The 18,985-nt window shown below is 49.0% G+C and overlaps 1 protein-coding gene across 1 annotated transcript in view; it reads left to right on the plus strand.

Moving 5' to 3' along the window:
* Positions 1-18,985, plus strand: part of HYOU1 (hypoxia up-regulated 1) — a 74,257-nt gene that overhangs the window by 41,521 nt on the left and 13,751 nt on the right. Inside the window, exons 9-15 of the mRNA XM_063943472.1 lie at positions 10,536-10,722; positions 10,892-11,026; positions 11,144-11,226; positions 11,335-11,467; positions 11,578-11,765; positions 17,722-17,860; positions 18,129-18,189. Coding sequence (XP_063799542.1) covers positions 10,536-10,722; positions 10,892-11,026; positions 11,144-11,226; positions 11,335-11,467; positions 11,578-11,765; positions 17,722-17,860; positions 18,129-18,189 — 926 coding nt within the window. The remainder of the gene's footprint in view (positions 1-10,535; positions 10,723-10,891; positions 11,027-11,143; positions 11,227-11,334; positions 11,468-11,577; positions 11,766-17,721; positions 17,861-18,128; positions 18,190-18,985) is intronic.

Consider the following 18,985-nt stretch of genomic DNA (forward strand, 5'->3'; position numbering starts at 1 on the left):
TCCATGAAAAAAGCGGGAGAAAAGTCCGCAGAAAAAGGGGCGGGGCTATCTCCCTCAGCACACTGGCGCCATTTTTCCCTCACAGCTCCGCTGGAAGGATCGCTCCCTGGCTCTCCCCTGCAGTTTCAAGCACAAAAGGGTAAAAAAGAGAGGGGGGGCACTAAATTTAGGCGCAGCAAATATAGAATATAAGCAGCTATAAGGGAAAACACTCAATTATAGTGTAAATCCCTGTGTTATATAGCGCTCTGGTGTGTGCTGGCATACTCTCTCTCTCTGTCTCCCCAAAGGGTTTGTGGGGTCCTGTCCTCTCAGAGCATTCCCTGTGTGTGTGTGCGGTGTGTCGGTACGGCTGTGTCGACATGTTTGATGAGGAGGCTTATGTGGAGGCGGAGCAGATGCCGATAAATGTGATGTCACCCCCTGCGGGGTCGACACCTGAATGGATGGTTCTGTGGAAGGAATTACGCGACCGTGTCGACTCCTTGCATAAAAGGTTTGACGACATACCAAATATGGGACACCCGGCTTCTCAGCCTGTACCTGCCCAAGCGTCTTAAAAGCCATCAAGGGCTCTAAAACGCCCGCTACCTCAGATGGCAGACACAGATGTCGACACGGATACTGACTCCAGTGTCGTCGACGATGAGACAAATGTAACTTCCAATAGGGCCACACGTTATATGATTGAGGCAATGAAAAATGTGTTGCATATTTCTGATGTTACCCCGGGTACCACAAAAAAGGGTATTAAGTTTGGAGAGAAAAAACTACCAGTAGTTTTTCCTCCATCTGAGGAATTAAATGAAGTGTGTGAAGAAGCATGGGCTTCCCCCGATAAGAAACTGGTAATTTCTAAAAGGTTACTAATGGCGTACCCTTTCCCGCCAGAGGATAGGTCACGTTGGGAAACATCCCCTATGGTGGATAAAGCACTCACACGCTTGTCAAAAAAGGTGGCACTACCGTCTCCGGATACGGCCGCCCTAAAGGAACCTGCTGATAGAAAGCAGGAGGCTATCCTGAAGTCTGTATATACACACACTGGTATTATACTGAGACCAGCTATTGCTTCAGCATGGATGTGCAGTGCTGCAGCTGCGTGGTCAGATTCCCTGTCGGAAAATATTGATACCCTAGACAGGGACACTATATTGATAACCGTAGAGCATATTAAAGACGCAGTCTTATACATGAGAGATGCACAGAGGGATATTTGCCGGCTGGCATCTAAAATAAGTGCAATGTCCATTTCTGCCAGGAGAGGGTTATGGACTCGGCAGTGGACAGGTGATGCAGATTCTAAAAGGCACATGGAAGTTTTGCCTTATAAGGGTGAGGAGTTGTTCGGGGATGGTATCTCGGACCTCGTTTCCACAGCAACAGCTGGGAAGTCTACATTTTTACCCCATGTTCCCTCACAGCCACAGAAAGCACCGTATTATCAGGTACAGTCCTTTCGGCCCAATAAGGGCAAGCGTGTTAAAGGCGCGTCCTTTCTGCCCAGAGGCAGAGGTAGAGGGAAAAAGCTGCAGCATACAGCCAGTTCCCAGGAGCAAAAGTCCTCCCCCGCTTCCTCCAAGTCCACCGCATGACGCTGGGGCTCCACAGGCGGAGCCAGGTACGGTGGGGGCCCGTCTCAAAAACTTCAGCAATCAGTGGGCTCGCTCACGGGTGGATCCCTGGATCCTTCATGTAGTATCTCAGGGGTACAAGCTGGAATTCGAGACGTCTCCCCCCCGCCGTTTCCTCAAATCTGCCTTACCAACAACTCCCTCAGGCAGGGAGGCAGTGTTAGAGGCAATCCACAAGCTGTATTCCCAGCAGGTGATAGTCAAAGTGCCCCTACTTCAACAAGGAAGGGGTTACTATTCCACAATGTTTGTGGTACCGAAACCGGACGGTTCGGTGAGACCCATTTTAAATTTGAAATCCTTGAACACATACATAAAAAAAAATCAAGTTCAAGATGGAATCGCTCAGGGCGGTTATTGCAAGCCTGGACGAGGGGGATTACATGGTATCACTGGACATCAAGGATGCTTACCTGCATGTCCCCATTTACCATCCTCACAAGGAGTACCTCAGATTTGTGGTACAGGATTGTCATTACCAATTCCAGATGTTGCCGTTTGGTCTATCCACGGCTCCGAGGGTATTTTACCAAGGTAATGGCCGAAATGATGATACTCCTTCGAAAGAAGGGAGTTTTAATTATCCCATACTTGGACGATCTCCTGATAAAGGCGAGGTCCAGGGAGCAGTTGTTGGTCGGGGTAGCACTATCTCGGGAGGTGCTACAACAGCACGGCTGGATTCTAAATATTCCAAAGTCACAGCTGGTCCCTACGACACGTCTACTGTTCCTGCGGATGGTTCTGGACACAGAACAGAAAAAAGTGTTTCTCCCGGAGGAGAAGGCCAAGGAGCTGTCATCTCTAGTCAGAGGCCTCCTAAAACCAAAACAGGTGTCTGTGCATCACTGCACGCGGATCCTGGGAAAGATGGTTGCTTCCTACGAAGCAATTCCATTCGGCAGGTTCCATGCAAGAACCTTTCAGTGGGACCTGTTGGACAAGTGGTCCGGATCGCATCTTCAGATGCATCGGCTGATAACCCTGTCTCCGAGGACCAGGGTGTCTCTGCTGTGGTGGCTGCAAAGTGCTCATCTTCAAGAGGGCCGCAGATTCTGCATACAGGACTGGGTCCTGGTGACCACGGATGCCAGCCTTCGGGGCTGGGGGGCAGTCACACTGGGAAGAAACTTCCAAGGACTATGGTCAAGTCAGGAGACTTCCCTACACATAAATATTCTGGAACTGAGGGCCATTTACAATTCCCTAAGTCAGGCAAAACCCCTGCTTCAAAACCAGCCGGTACTGATCCAGTCAGACAACATCACGGCAGTCGCCCATGTAAACCGACAGGGCGGCACAAGAAGCAGGACAGCGATGGCAGAAGCCACAAGGATTCTCAGATGGGCGGAAAATCACGTGTTAGCACTGTCAGCAGTGTTCATTCCGGGAGTGGACAACTGGAAGCAGACTTCCTCAGCAGACACGACCTCCACCCGGGAGAGTGGGGACTTCATCCGGAAGTCTTTCAACTGATTGTAAACCGTTGGGAATAGCCACAGGTGGACATGATGGCGTCCCGCCTAAACAAAAAGCTAGAAAGATATTGCGCCAGGTCGAGAGACCCTCAGGCGATAGCTGTGGACGCTCTAGTGACACCGTGGGTGTACCGGTCGGTTTGTGTTCCCTCCTCTTCCTCTCATACCAAAGGTACTGAGGATAATAAGGAGAAGAGGAGTAAGAACTATACTCATTGTTCCGGATTGGCCAAGAAGAGCTTGGTACCCGGAACTTCAAGAAATGATCTGAGGACCCATGGCCTCTGCCGCTCAGACAGGACCTGCTGCAGCAGGGGCCCTGTCTGTTCCAAGACTTACCGCGGCTGCGTTTGACGGCATGGCGGTTGAACACCGGATCCTGAAGGAAAAGGGCATTCCGGAGGAAGTCATTCCTACGCTGATTAAAGCTAGGAAAGAAGTTACCGCAAACCATTATCACCGCATTTGGCGAAAATATGTTGCGTGGTGTGAGGCCAGGAAGGCCCCAACGGAGGAATTTCAGCTGGGCCGTTTTCTGCACTTCCTACAGTCAGGGGTGACTATGGGCCTAAAATTGGGTTCCATTAAGGTCCAGATTTCGGCTCTATCGATTTTCTTCCAGAGAGAACTGGCTTCACTACCTGAAGTTCAGACTTTTGTTAAGGGAGTGCTGCATATTCAGCCCCCTTTTGTGCCTCCAGTGGCACCTTGGGATCTCAACGTGGTGTTGGATTTCCTAAAGTCACATTGGTTTGAGCCACTTAAAACCGTGGAATTGAAATATCTCACGTGGAAAGTGGTCATGTTGTTGGCCTTGGCTTCGGCCAGGCGTGTATCAGAATTGGCGGCTTTGTCATGTAATAGCCCTTATCTGATTTTCCATATGGATAGGGCAGAATTGAGGACAGTTTCTCCCTAAGGTGGTATCAGCTTTTCATCTGAACCAACCTATCGTGGTGCCTGCGGCTACTAAAGACTTGTAGGCTTCCAAGTTGTTGGACGTAGTCAGGGCCCTGAAAATCTATGTTTCCAGGACAGCTGGAGTCAGAAAGACTGACTCGCTATTTATCCTGTATGCGCCCATCAAGTTGGGTGCACCTGCTTCAAAGCAGACTATTGCTCGCTGGATCTGTAGTACGATTCAGCTTGCACATTCTGCGGCTGGACTGCCGCATCCTAAATCAGTGAAAGCCCATTCCACGAGGAAGGTGGGCTCTTCTTGGGCGGCTGCCCGAGGGGTCTCGGCTTTACAACTTTGCCGAGCAGCTACTTGGTCGGGGTCAAACACATTTGCTAAATTCTACAAGTTTGACACCCTGGCTGAGGAGGACCTAGAGTTTGCCCATTCGGTGCTGCAGAGTCATCCGCGCACTCCCGCCCGTTTGGGAGCTTTGGTATAATCCCCATGGTCCTTACGGAGTCCCAGCATCCACTTAGGACGTCAGAGAAAATAAGAATTTACTCACCAGTAATTCTATTTCTCGTAGTCCGTAGTGGATGCTGGGCGCCCGTCCCAAGTGCGGATTGTCTGCAATACTTGTATATAGTTATTGTTTAACTAAAGGGTTATTGTTGAGCCATCTGTTGAGAGGCTCAGTTGTTGTCATACTGTTAACTGGGTATTGTATCACGAGTTATACAGTGTGATTGGTGTGGCTGGTATGAGTCTTACCCGGGATTCAAAATCCTTCCTTATTGTGTCAGCTCTTCCGGGCACAGTATCCTAACTGAAGTCTGGAGGAGGGTCATAGTGGGAGGAGCCAGTGCACACCAGTTAGACCTAAAGCTTTCTTTATAGTTGTGCCTAGTCTCCTGCGGAGCCGCTATTCCCCATGGTCCTTACGGAGTCCCAGCATCCACTACGGACTACGAGAAATAGAATTACCGGTGAGTAAATTCTTATTTCTCTATCGTCCTAGTGGATGCTGGGGTTCCTGAAAGGACCATGGGGAATAGCGGCTCCGCAGGAGACAGGGCACAAAAAGTAAAGCTTTAGGATCAGGTGGTGTGCACTGGCTCCTCCCCCTATGACCCTCCTCCAAGCCTCAGTTAGATTTTTGTGCCCGGCCGAGAAGGGTGCAATCTAGGTGGCTCTCCTAAAGAGCTGCTTAGAAAAGTTTAGCTGGCAACAGGATCACTGCAACGAGGGACTTAGGGGAGAAGAAGTGAACTCACCTGCGTGCAGGATGGATTGGCTTCTTGGCTACTGGACATTAGCTCCAGAGGGACGATCACAGGTACAGCCTGGATGGTCACCGGAGCCTCGCCGCCGGCCCCCTTGCAGATGCTGAAACGAGAAGAGGTCCAGAATCGGCGGCAGAAGACTCCTCAGTCTTCTTAAGGTAGCGCACAGCACTGCAGCTGTGCGCCATTTTCCTCTCAGCACACTTCACACGGCAGTCACTGAGGGTGCAGGGCGCTGGGAGGGGGGCGCCCTGGGAGGCAAATGAAAACCTTTTTTGGCTAAAAATACCTCACATATAGCCTCCGGGGGCTATATGGAGATATTTAACCCCTGCCAGAATCCGTTAGGAGCGGGAGACGAGGCCGCCGAAAAAGGGGCGGGGCCTATCTCCTCAGCACACAGCGCCATTTTCCCTCACAGAAAGGCTGGAGGGAAGGCTCCCAGGCTCTCCCCTGCACTGCACTACAGAAACAGGGTTAAAACAGAGAGGGGGGGCACTAATTTGGCGTTAGAAATATATAAAAAAGATGCTATAAGGGAAAACACTTATATAAGGTTGTCCCTATATAATTATAGCGTTTTTGGTGTGTGCTGGCAAACTCTCCAAACTCTGTCTCTCCAAAGGGCTAGTGGGTCCTGTCCTCTATCAGAGCATTCCCTGTGTGTGTGCTGTGTGTCGGTACGTGTGTGTCGACATGTATGAGGACGATGTTGGTGAGGAGGCGGAGCAATTGCCTGTAATGGTGATGTCACTCTCTAGGGAGTCGACACCGGAATGGATGGCTTATTTAGGGAATTACGTGATAATGTCAACACGCGCCAAGGTCGGTTGACGACATGAGACGGCCGACAAACAATTAGTACCGGTCCAGACGTCTCAAAAACACCGTCAGGGGTTTTAAAACGCCCGTTTACTTTAGTCGGTCGACACAGACACAGACAGGGACACTGAATCCAGTGTCGACGGTGAATAAACAAACGTATTCCTTATTAGGGCCACACGTTAAGGGCAATGAAGGAGGTGTTACATATTTCTGATACTACAAGTACCACAAAAGAGGGTATTATGTGGGATGTGAAAAAACTACCGTAGTTTTTCCTGAATCAGATAAATTAAATGAAGTGTGTGATGATGCGTGGGTTCCCCCCGATAGAAAATATGGGCGGTATACCCTTTCCCGCCAGAAGTTAGGGCGCGTTGGGAAACACCCCTTAGGGTGGATAAGGCGCTCACACGCTTATCAGAACAAGTGGCGGTACCGTCTATAGATAGGGCCGTCCTCAAGGAGCCAGCTGACAGGAGGCTGGAAAAATATCATAAAAAGTATATACACATATACTGGTGTTATGCTGCGACCAGCGATCGCCTCAGCCTGGATGTGCAGAGCTGGGGTGGCTTGGTCGGATTCCCTGACTAAAAATATTGATACCCTTGACAGGGACAGTATTTTATTGACTATAGAGCATTTAAAGGATGTATTTCTATATATGCGAGATGCACAGAGGGATATTTGCACTCTGGCATCAAGAGTAACTGCGATGTCCATATCTGCCAGAAGATGTTTATGGACACGACAGTGGTCAGGTGATGCAGATTCCAAACGGCACAAAGGTGTATTGCCGTATAAAGGAAGAGGAGTTATTTGGGGTCGGTCCATCGGACCTGGTGGCCACGGCAACTGCTGGAAAATCCACCGTTTTTACCCTAAGTCACATCTCTGCAGAAAAAGACACCGTCTTTTCAGCTTCAGTCCTTTCGTCCCTATAAGAGTCATATCTGCCCAGGGATAGAGGAAAGGGAAGAAGACTGCAGCAGGCAGCCCATTCCCAGGAACAGAAGCGTTCCAACCCTTCTGACAAGCTCTCAGCATGACGCTGAGACCGTACAGGACCCCTGGATCCTACAAGTAGTATCCCAGGGGTACAGTTTGGAATGTCGAGACGTTTCCCCTGCGCAGGCTCCTGAAGGCTGCTTTACCAAGGTCTCCCTCCGACAAGGAGGCAGTATGGGAAAAAATTCACGAGCTGTATTCCCAGCAGGTGATAATTAAATTACCCCTCCTACAACAAGAAAAGGGGTATTATTCCACACTATATTGTGGTACTGAAGCCAGAAGGCTAGGTGAGACCTATTCTAAATCTAAAAAAATTTGAACACTTACAAAGGTTCAAATCAAGATGGAGTCACTCAGAGCAGTGATAACGAACCGGGAAGAAGGGGACTATCTGGTGTCCCGAGACATCAGGGATGCTTACCTCCATGTCCCAAATTTGCCCTTATCACTAAGGGTACCTCAGGTTCGTGGTACAGAACTGTCACTATCAGTTTCAGACGCTGCCGTTTGGATTGTCTACGGCACCCCGGGTCTTTACCAAGGTAATGGCCGAAATGATGGTTCTTCTTCGAAGAAAAGGCGTCTTAATTATCCCTTACTTGGACGATCTCCTGATAAGGGCAAAGTCCAGGGAACAGTTGGAGGTCGGAGTAGCACTATCTCGGATACTGTTACAACAGCAGGGGTGGATTCTAAAGATTCCAAAATCGCAGCTGATCCCGACAACAAGTCTCCTGTGCTTAGGGATGATTCTGGACACAGTCCAGAAAAAGGTGTTTCTCCCGGAAGAGAAAGCCAGGGAGTTATCCGAGCTAGTCAGGAACCTCCTAAAATCAGTGCATCATTGCACAAGGGCCATGGTAAAAAAATGGTGACTTCCTTCGAAGCAATTCCAGTCGGCAGATTTCATGCAAGAACTTTTCAGTGGGATCTGCTGGACAAATGGTCCGGATCGCATCTTCAGATGCATCAGCGGATAACCCTATATCCAAGGACAAGGGTGTCTCTCCTGTGGTGGTTACAGAGTGCTCATCTTCTAGAGGGCCGCAGATTCGGCATTCAGTTTTGGATGTTGGTGACCACGGAGGCCAGCCCGAGAGGCTGGGGAGCAGTCACACAAGGAAAAAATTTCCAGGGAGTGTGATCAAGTCTGGAGATTTTTCTCCACATAAATATAGCTAAGGGTAAATTTATAATGCTCTAAGCTTAGCAAGACCTCTGCTTCAAGGTCAGCCGGTATTGATCCAGTGGGATAAAACATCACGGCAGTCGCCCACGTAAATAGACAGGGCAGCACAAGAAGCAGGAGGGCAGTGGCAAAAACTGCAAGGACTTTTCGCTGGGCGGAAAATCATGTGATAGCACTGTCAGCAGTGTTTCATTCCGGGAATGGAAACTGGGAAGCAGACTTCCTCAGTAGGCACGACCTCCACCCGGCAGAGTGGGAACTTCATGGGGAAGTTTTCCACATAATTGTAAACCGTTGGGAATTACCAAAGGTGGACATGATGGCGTCCCGTCTGAACAAAAAACGGGACAGGTATTGCGCCAGGTTAAGAGACCCTCAGGCAATAGCTGTGGACGTTCTGGTAACACCGTGGGTGTACCAGTCGGTGTATGTGTTCCATCCTCTGCTTTTCATACCTAAGGTACTGAGAATTATAAGACGTAGAGGAGTAAGAACTATACTCATGGCTCCGGATTGGCCAAGAAGGACTTGGTACCCGGAACTTCAAGAGATGCTCACAGAGGACTTATGGCCTCTGCCGCTAAGAAGGGACTTGTTTCAGCAAGTACCATGTCTGTTCCAAGACTTACCGCAGCTGCGTTTGACGGCATGGCGGTGGAACGCCGGATCCTAAGGGAAAAGGCATTCAGGAAGAGGTCATTCCTACCCTGGTCAAAGCCAGAAAGGAGGTGACCGCACAACATTATCACCACATGTGGCGAAAATATGTTGCGTGGTGTGAGGCCAGGAAGGCCCCACGAAGAAATTTCAACTCGGTCGATTCCTGCATTTCTTGCAAACAGGAGTGTCTATGGGCCTCAAATTGGGGTCCATTAAGGTTCAAATTTCGGCCCTGTCGATTTTTCTTCCAGAAAGAAGTGGCTTCAGTTCCTGAAGTCCAGAAGTTTGTCAAGGGAGTATTGCATATACAACCCCCTTTTGTGCCTCCAGTGGCACTGTGGGATCTCAACGTAGTTCTGGGATTCCTCAAAACACATTGGTTTAAAACCAGTCAAATCTGTGGATTTGAAGCATCTCACATGAAAAGTGAACATGCTCTTGGACCTTGCCTGGACCAGGCGAGTGTCAAATTGGTGGTTTTTTTCTCAAAAAAGCCCATATCTGTTTGTCCATTCGGACAGGGCAGAGCTGCGGACTCGTCCCCAGTTCTCTCCCTAAGGTGGTGTCAGTGTTTCACCTGAACCAGCTTATTGTGGTGTCTTGCGCCTACTAGGGACTTGGAGGACTCCAAGTTGCTAGATGTGGTCAGGGCCCTGAAAATATAGGTTCCAGGACGGCTGGAGTCAGGAAAACTGACTTGCTGTTATCCTGTATGCACCCAACAAACTGGGTGCTCTTGCTTTTAAGCAGACTTTTGCTAGTTGGATGTGTAATACAATTCAGCTTGCACATTCTGTGGCAGGCCTGCCACAGCCAAAATATGTAAATGCCCATTCCACAAGGAAGGTGGGCTCATCTTGGGCGGCTGCCCGAGGGGTCTCTGCTTTACAACTTTGCCGAGCGGCTATTTAGTCAGGGGCAAACACGTTTGTAAAATCCTACAAATTTGATACCCTGGCTAAGGAGGACCTGGAGTTCTCTCATTTGGTGCTGCAGAGTCATCCGCACTCTCCCGCCCGTTTGGGAGCTTTGGTATAATCCCCATGGTCCTTTCAGGAACCCCAGCATCCACTAGGACGATAGAGAAAATAAGAATTTACTTGCCGATAATTCTATTTCTCGGAGTCCGTAGTGGATGCTGGGCGCCCATCCCAAGTGCGGATTATCTGCATTACTTGTACATAGTTACAAAAATCGGGTTATTATTGTTGTGAGCCATCTTTTCAGAGGCTCCGCTGTTATCATACTGTTAACTGGGTTCAGATCACAGGTTGTACAGTGTGATTGGTGTGGCTGGTATGAGTCTTACCCGGGATTCATAAATCCTTCCTTATTGTGTACGCTCGTCCGGGCACAGTACCTAACTGAGGCTTGGAGGAGGGTCATAGGGGGAGGAGCCAGTGCACACCACCTGATCCTAAAGCTTTACTTTTTGTGCCCTGTCTCCTGCGGAGCCGCTATTCCCCATGGTCCTTTCAGGAACCCCAGCATCCACTACGGACTCCGAGAAATAGAATTATCGGTAAGTAAATTCTTATTTTTTTGCCATTGCAGGTTTGACCGTACACTTGGTGGGCTTGAGATAGACTTGAGACTTCGGGACCGTTTGGCCGTGCTGTTCAATGAACAGAAGAAATCCAAAAAAGATGTTCGGGAGAACCCCAGAGCAATGGTTAAGCTTCTGAAGGAGGCGAACCGTGTAAAGACCATTCTGAGCGCCAACAATGACCACATGGCGCAGGTATGTTTTTTACCTGCACACCTCTTAGAGCTATCTGGGGATGATAGGCTTTCTCAATTGTTGTAAATAATAAAGTCTTCTGGAAGTAGACATTGACTGAGCATATGGCTGTTAGGTGGCCTCGAGCATACACTGTTTTCTGACTATGAAATATTTTCTTTGTGCCTAGATCGAGGGTCTTATGGATGATATTGACTTCAAAACTAAGATGACTCGTCAAGAACTAGAGGATCTGTGTGCCGATCTCTTCAATAGGGTGTCCGCTCCCGTGCAGAAAGCTTTGCGCAGTGCGGAGCTGACGCTGGTGAGAACACTGGATTAGATCATTCAGCCAAGGCTCCTTTTTGTTTTTTCTCTCCATGTTGCCTAATGTGCAATATATCTGACATATTTACATTTTTTTTTTTTTTTTTTTTAATAGGATCAAATTGATCAGGTGATCATTGTGGGTGGTGCCACTCGTGTCCCCAAAGTCCAAGATCTGCTGCTCAAAGCTGTGGGCAAGTGAGTATAGTACACAGTGCTGGTTGTATAGTTAATCAGTTTACTGTATATTTGTAATTCTCATGTTGTCGCTTCCTCATTGAATTACATAACGTTGTGTTGTCATAGGGAGGAGCTCTCGAAGAACATCAATGCAGATGAGGCAGCCGCTATGGGCGCTGTATATCAGGCAGCTGCTCTCAGCAAGGCATTTAAAGTCAAGCCGTTTGTTGTGCGAGATGCTGCGTTTTATCCAATACAGGTAAGCGCTCTTAACCAGACACTTCACCTGAAGAACCCCATAGGGGAAAATGTGCTTAGAGATTAAATTAGGGCTTCTCTCTGATGTCCAATGCCTCTTTCGTCATTCAGGTGGAGTTCACTCGGGAGCTGCAAGAAGAAAACAACGTAAAGAGCATAAAGCACAATAAGAGAGTCCTCTTCCAGAGGCTGGCCCCATACCCACAGCGCAAAGTGATCACCTTCAATCGCTACACTGATGACTTTGACTTCAACATCAACTATGGAGACCTCAGTTTCTTGGACCCTGAGGAGCTGAAGTGAGTGTGTCTCCAAGGCTTTTCTGAAAAGAAAAAAGTATATAGACCAAAACACTTATTTCTCTAACGTCCTAGTGGATGCTGGGGACTCCGTAAGGACCATTGGGAATAGACGGGCTCTGCAGGAGACTGGGCACTCTAAAGAAAGATTTAGTACTACTGGTGTGCACTGGCTCCTCCCTCTATGCCCCTCCTCCAGACCTCAGTTAGAATCTGTGCCCGGACAGAGCTGGGTGCTGTTAGTGAGCTCTCCTGAGCTTGCTAATAAGAAAGTATTTTAGTTAGGTTTTTTATTTTCAGAGAGCTTCTGCTGGCAACAGACTCTCTGCTACGTGGGACTGAGGGGAGAGAAGCAAACCTACTAACTGCGGCTAGGTTGCGCTTCTTAGGCTACTGGACACCATTAGCTCCAGAGGGATCGAACACAGGACCTGACCTTGTCGTCCGTTCCCGGAGCCGCGCCGCCGCCCCCCTCGCAGAGCGAGAAGACAGAAGCCGGCAGAAGCGGAGAAGACATCGAAATCGGCGGCAGATGACTCCTGTCTTCACATGAGGTAGCGCACAGCACTGCAGCTGTGCGCCATTGCGCCCACACTAACCCACACACTCCGGTCACTGTAGGGTGCAGGGCGCAGGGGGGGCGCCCTGGGCAGCAATTGATACCTCCTGGCGAAAGCTGCATATAGACAGTTGGACACTGTTATATGCATGAGCCCCCGCCATTATTTTTACACAAAATCGCGGGACAGAAGCCCGCCACTGAGGGGGCGGGGCCTTCTTCCTCAGCACTCACCAGCGCCATTTTCCTTCCACAGCTCCGCTGAGAGGAAGCTCCCCAGGCTCTCCCCTGCAGAATCACGGTAGAAGGGTAAAAAAGAGAGGGGGGGCACATAAATTTAGGCGCATTAATCATATACAGCAGCTACGGGGTAAACACTAAGTTACTGTGTAATCCCTGGGTTATATAGCGCTGGGGTGTGTGCTGGCATACTCTCTCTCTGTCTCTCCAAAAGGCCTTGTGGGGGTCCTGTCCTCATTTAGAGCTTCCCCTGTGTGTGTGGTGTGTCGGTACGCGTGTGTCTACATGTTTGACGAAGAAGGCTATGTGGAGGCAGAGCAAGTGCAGTTGACTGACGTGTCGCCGCTGACGGTGCCGACACCTGATTGGATGGATATGTGGAAGGTGTTAAATGATAATGTAAACTCCTTACATAAAAGGTTGGATAAAGCTGATACCTCGGGCCAGTCAGGGTCTCAACCCATGCCTGATCCTACAGCGCAGAGGCCCTCAGGGTCTCAAAAGCGCCCACTACCCAAAATGGTTGACACAGATGTCGACACGGATTCTGACTCGTGTCGACGACGATTATGCAAAATTGCAACCGAAAATGACAAAAATGTATGGGGAGAAAAAGCAAGAGGTGACTTTTCCCCCTTCACATGAGTTAAATGAGTTATGTGAAAGAGCGTGGGATTCCCCAGATAAAAGGTTACTTATGGCGTACCCTTTCCCGCCAGAGGACAGGGTGCGCTGGGAATCCTCCCCTAGGGTAGATAAAGCTCTTGCACGCTTATCTAAGAAGGTGGCCCTGCCGTCACAGGATACGGCCGCCCTAAAGGATCCTGCAGATAGAAAGCAGGAAAGTATCCTGAAATCTGTTTATACACATTCAGGGACTCTACTGAGGCCGGCAATTGCGTCGGCGTGGATGTGTAGTGCTGTAGCAGCGTGGACAGATAATCTGTCTGAGGAAATGGATACCTTGGACAGGGATACCATTATGCTGACCCTGGGGCATATAAAAGACAGTGTCCTATATATGAGGTATGCCCAGAGGGACATTTGCCTACTGGGCTCTAGAATTAATGCAATGTCCATTTCTGCCAGGAGGGTCCTGTGGACTCGGCAGTGGACAGGTGATGCCGACTCCAAAAAACACATGGAGGTGTTACCTTACAAGGGTGAGGAATTGTTTGGGGATGGTCTCTCGGACCTGGTTTCCACAGCTACTGCTGGGAAGTCAAACTTTTTGCCATATATTCCCTCACAACCTAAGAAAGCACCGTATTACCAAATGCAGTCCTTTCGCGCACAAAGAAGTAAGAAGGTCAGAGGTGCTTCCTTTCTTGCTAGAGGCAGGGGTAGAGGAAAAAAGCTGCACCTTACAGCTAGTTCCCAGGAACAGAAGTCCTCCCGGCTTCCACTAAATCCACCGCATGACGCTGGGGCTCCACGGGTGAAGCCAGGAGCGGTGGGGGCGCGTCTCCGACATTTCAGCCACCAGTGGGTTCGCTCACTGGTGGATTCCTGGGCCATACAGATTGTCTCAGGGATACAAGCTGGAATTCGAGGTGATGCCCCCTCAACGTTATCTAAAATCGTCCCTGCCAGCTTCCCCCATAGAAAGGGAAGTAGTGGTAGCGGCAATTCACAAGCTATTTCTCCAGCAGGTGGTGGTAAAGGTTCCCCTTCTTCAACAGGGAAAGGGATACTATTCCACAATACTATTGTGGTACCGAAACCGGACGGTTTGGTCAGACCTATATTAAATTTAAAGTCCCTGAACATTTATCTGAAAAGATTCAAGTTCAAAAGGGAATCGCTCAGGGCGGTCATTGCAAGCCTGGAAGAAGGGGATTTTATGGTGTCTCTGGACATCAAGGATGCTTACTTGCATGTCCCCATTTATCCGCCTCATCAGGAGTACCTCAGATTTGTGGTACAGGACTGTCATTACCATTTCCAGACGTTGCCATTTGGGCTCTCCACGGCACCGAGAATATTTACCAAGGTAATGGCAGAAATGATGGTGATCCTGAGAAAGCAAGGAGTCACAGTTATCCCATACTTGGACGATCTCCTCATTAAGGCGAGGTCAAGGGAGCAGTTGCAGATCAGCGTAGCGCACTCTCAGGAAGTGTTGCAACAGCATGGCTGGATTCTGAATATCCCAAAGTCGCAGCTGATTTCTCCGACGCGTCTGCCCTTTCTAGGCATGATTCTGGACACAGACCAGAAGAAGGTGTTTCTCCCGACGGAGAATGCTCAAGAGCTTGTGACTCTAGTCAGAGACCTCTTAAAACCGAAACCGGTGTCGGTGCATCACTGCACGCGAGTCCTGGGAAAGATGGTGGCATCGTACGAAGCCATTCCCTTCGGCAGGTTCCATGCGAGGATCTTTCAATGGGATCTGTTGGACAAATGGTCCGGATCGCATCTTCAGATGCATCGGCTGATCACCCTGTCCCCCAGGGCCAGGGTGTCTCTTCTGTGGTGGCTACAGAGTGCTCACCTTCTCGAGGGCCGCAGGTTCGGCATACAGGACTGGGTCCTGGTGACCACGGATGCGAGCCTCCGAGGGTGGGGGGCAGTCACTCAGGGAAGAAACTTCCAAGGGTTGTTGTCAAGTCAGGAGGCTTGTCTGCACATAAATATCCTGGAACTAAGGGCCATATTCAACGCCCTGAGTCAAGCGGAGCCCCTGCTTCGCAACCAACCGGTGCTGATTCAGTCAGACAACATCACCGCGGTGGCTCATGTAAACCGCCAGGGCGGCACAAGAAGCAGAGTCGCGATGGCGGAAGCCACCAGGATTCTTCGGTGGGCGGAGAATCACGTGCAAGCACTGTCAGCAGTGTTCATTCTGGGGGTGGACAACTGGGAAGCAGACTTCCTCAGCAGGCACGACCTTCACCCGGGAGAGTGGGGACTTCATCACGAAGTCTTCATTCAGATTACAAATCGATGGGAACTGCCAAAGGTAGACATGATGGCGTCCCGTCTCACCAAAAAGCTACAACGGTATTGCGCCAGGTCAAGAGACCCTCAGGCGATAGCTGTGGACGCCCTGGTAACACCGTGGGTGTTCCAGTCGATCTATGTGTTTCCTCCTCTTCCTCTCATACCCAAGGTGCTGAGAATCGTAAGAAGAAGAGGAGTGAGAACAATACTCATTGTTCCGGATTGGCCAAGAAGGTCTTGGTACCCAGAACTGCAAGAAATGCTCACAGAGGACCCATGGCCTCTGCCTCTCAGACAGGACCTGTTGCAACAGGGGCCCTGCCTGTTCCAAGACTTACCGCGGCTGCGTTTGACGGCATGGCGGTTGAACGCCGGATCCTAGCGGAAAAAGGCATTCCGGAGGAAGTTATTCCTACGCTGATAAAGGCTAGGAAGGACGTGACGGCAAAGCATTATCACCGCATATGGCGAAAATATGTTGCTTGGTATGAGGCCAGGAAGGCCCCTACAGAGGAATTCCAACTGGGCAGATTTCTGCACTTTCTACAGTCTGGAGTGACTATGGGCTTGAAGTTGGGATCCATAAAGGTCCAGATTTCGGCCCTATCCATTTTCTTTCAAAAGGAACTGGCGTCTCTTCCTGAAGTTCTGACGTTTGTTAAGGGAGTGCTGCATATTCAGCCCCCTTTTGTGCCACCAGTGGCACCTTGGGATCTCAACGTGGTGTTGGGTTTCCTGAAATCCCACTGGTTTGAACTACTTAAGACCGTGGAGCTAAAGTATCTCACGTCGAAGGTGGTCATGCTATTGGCCTTAGCTTCGGCTAGGCGTGTGTCAGAATTGGCGGCTTTGTCATGTAAAAGCCCCTATCTGGTTTTTCATATGGACAGGGCAGAATTGTGGACTCGTCCCCAATTTCTGCCAAAGGTGGTGTCATCTTTTCATTTGAACCAACCTATTGCAGTGCCTGCGGCTACTCGTGACTTGGAGTATTCCAGGTTACTAGATGTAGTCAGGGCTTTGAAGATTTATGTAGCCAGAATGGCTGTAGTCAGGAAAACTGACTCGCTGTTTATCCTGTATGCCCCCAACAAGTTGGGTGCTCCTGCTTCAAAGCAAACCGTTGCCCGCTGGATCTGTAACACGATTCAGCAGGCTCATTCTGCGGCTGGATTGCCGCATCCAAAATCAGTGAAAGCCCATTCCACAAGGAAGGTGGGCTCTTCTTGGGCGGCTGCCCGAGGGGTCTCGGCATTACAGCTTTGCCGAGCTGCTACTTGGTCGGGTTCAAACACATTTGCAAAATTCTACAAGTTTGATACCCTGGCTGAGGAGGACCTTGAGTTTGCCCATTCGGTGCTGCAGATTTATCCGGACTCTCTCGCCCGTTTGGGAGCTTTGGTATAATCCCCATGGTCCTTACGGAGTCCCCAGCATCCACTAGGACGTTAAAGAAAATAAGATTTTACTCACCGGTAAATCTATTTCTCGTAGTCCGTAGTGGATGCTGGGCGCCCGTCCCTAGTGCGGACTTTCTGCAATACGTGTATATAGTTATTGCTTAATAATGGGTTATGTTATGTTGGCATCCATTGTTTGATGCTCTGTTGTTGTTCATACTGTTGACTGGATAAGTGTATCACAAGTTATACGGTGTGGCTGGTATGAGTCTTACCCGGGATTCCAAAATCCTTTCCTTATAATGTCTGCTCTTCCGGGCACAGTTTCCTTAACTGAGGTCTGGAGGAGGGGCATAGAGGGAGGAGCCAGTGCACACCAGATAGTACTAAATCTTTCTTTAGAGTGCCCAGTCTCCTGCGGAGCCCGTCTATTCCCCATGGTCCTTACGGAGTCCCCAGCATCCACTACGGACTACGAGAAATAGATTTACCGGTGAGTAAAATCTTATTTTTCCTTTCTAATACGTTCTTTGAACATTTTCTTCCATCAAAATGTCTCTTGATGCTTAGCCGGGCTTTTAGCGCAATACTTGTATCAAGTGTAATTTGCATACATGTGCTAATGACCATTATTGCAAATATTGCGTTTGGTGTTCGTACTGAACTTTGACCCATCCGCATTGTATTAATATAATGTATCCCTGCCACATAACTTTCTCCCCCCCCCCCCCCCCCCCCACACTTCTAACCCCTAATACCTATTGTGTATTAACATGTAGGGTTTTATTTTATTTTTTTATTTTTTTTATCTTAGGATTTTTGGTTCTCTGAATCTCACTACTGTTAAACTCAGTGGGGTTGGGGAAAGTTTTCAGAAGAAGTCTGACTATGAGTCCAAAGGCATCAAGGCCCACTTCAACATGGATGAAAGCGGAATACTCAGTCTTGACAGGGTAAGGCTCACTGATGTTGGCATAGTGGTATCTAGGCATACAGAGGGGGGGGTGTGTGTGTGTGTGTGTGTATACAGTATATGAAAGTCTTCACATTCACAATAAGGTGATACAAATACAGTCATTAGTACAATTATAAAGTTGCATTACTTTCTCTTCATATATTCAAGTCGGCTGCCACAAAAGGACCTACCTTTGCGATTGCATGAAAAGGTTTTGCTATGATAGCCCAGGGCAGAAACAATGCGTTTTTCTTTTCTCTTTCCAGGTGGAAGCTGTTTTTGAGACTGCAGTGGAAGAAAAGCCAGAAATAGAATCTACGTTGACAAGTGAGTTAAATGTCCAGGCTCTTTACGGATCTAGCTAAGAATAAAAAGGTGGAAGGTTTGTGTGTTCAAGATTGATATTGCACAGTTACACAATAAGGAAAGGATAAGTGCAGCTTCTGTGTAGTTTTAGAACTATGTGCACCTCTTTCCGTATCACATGCACAGATTTGGGGCTTCAAAAACTGTGCTGTGGGGTAGATTTGCAGAAGCAAGCCGCCGCTTAGTGAGAAATCTTATACTGCATTACTGTTCAAGTCAAAACACTGCATTTGGCCAGCCTGTAAGCAATCCATTGATAGTTGGATACTTCTACCACTCATGGTTACAGTGGTCTGGGCCACCTACTCCTGAAAATCCTAAGGCACCTTTTACCAGATTGGCGATGGGCATGCGACCTCTGCTGAGCAGCTGTGTAGGGCCTGCCATCTGATAGTCTTCATTCATGTGTCTGCTCTCTGGTGCCAGTTTCAGAAAGAGGTGACTTCCTTTGATTGTACCCAGCAGATGAGGCATCTTTAGGATTCCAATTGATTGGAAGAGGAAACAAGGGGATTTTCCGTTGCGGGACCCTGAACGCCAACAGTGTACACTATTGTTTTTTAGTTATGATTTTGTATAGCATTGTAGGAGGACATTGTTCTTCTCTTCCTTGTTTGTTGTTATCTATATAGTCCTGTACTCAGTCGCGTCACTAGGGCGGTGCGGACAGCACCGGGTGACAACATCTGAGGAAAGGGACTTCAAAGTAATAGAGGCAGGCTCTGTGGTGTGTGGGTGCAGCTGCAGTCACCCCACT

Source organism: Pseudophryne corroboree, chromosome 10 (assembly GCF_028390025.1).
Source record: "Pseudophryne corroboree isolate aPseCor3 chromosome 10, aPseCor3.hap2, whole genome shotgun sequence".
In the NCBI taxonomy this organism is placed as follows: domain Eukaryota; kingdom Metazoa; phylum Chordata; class Amphibia; order Anura; family Myobatrachidae; genus Pseudophryne; species Pseudophryne corroboree.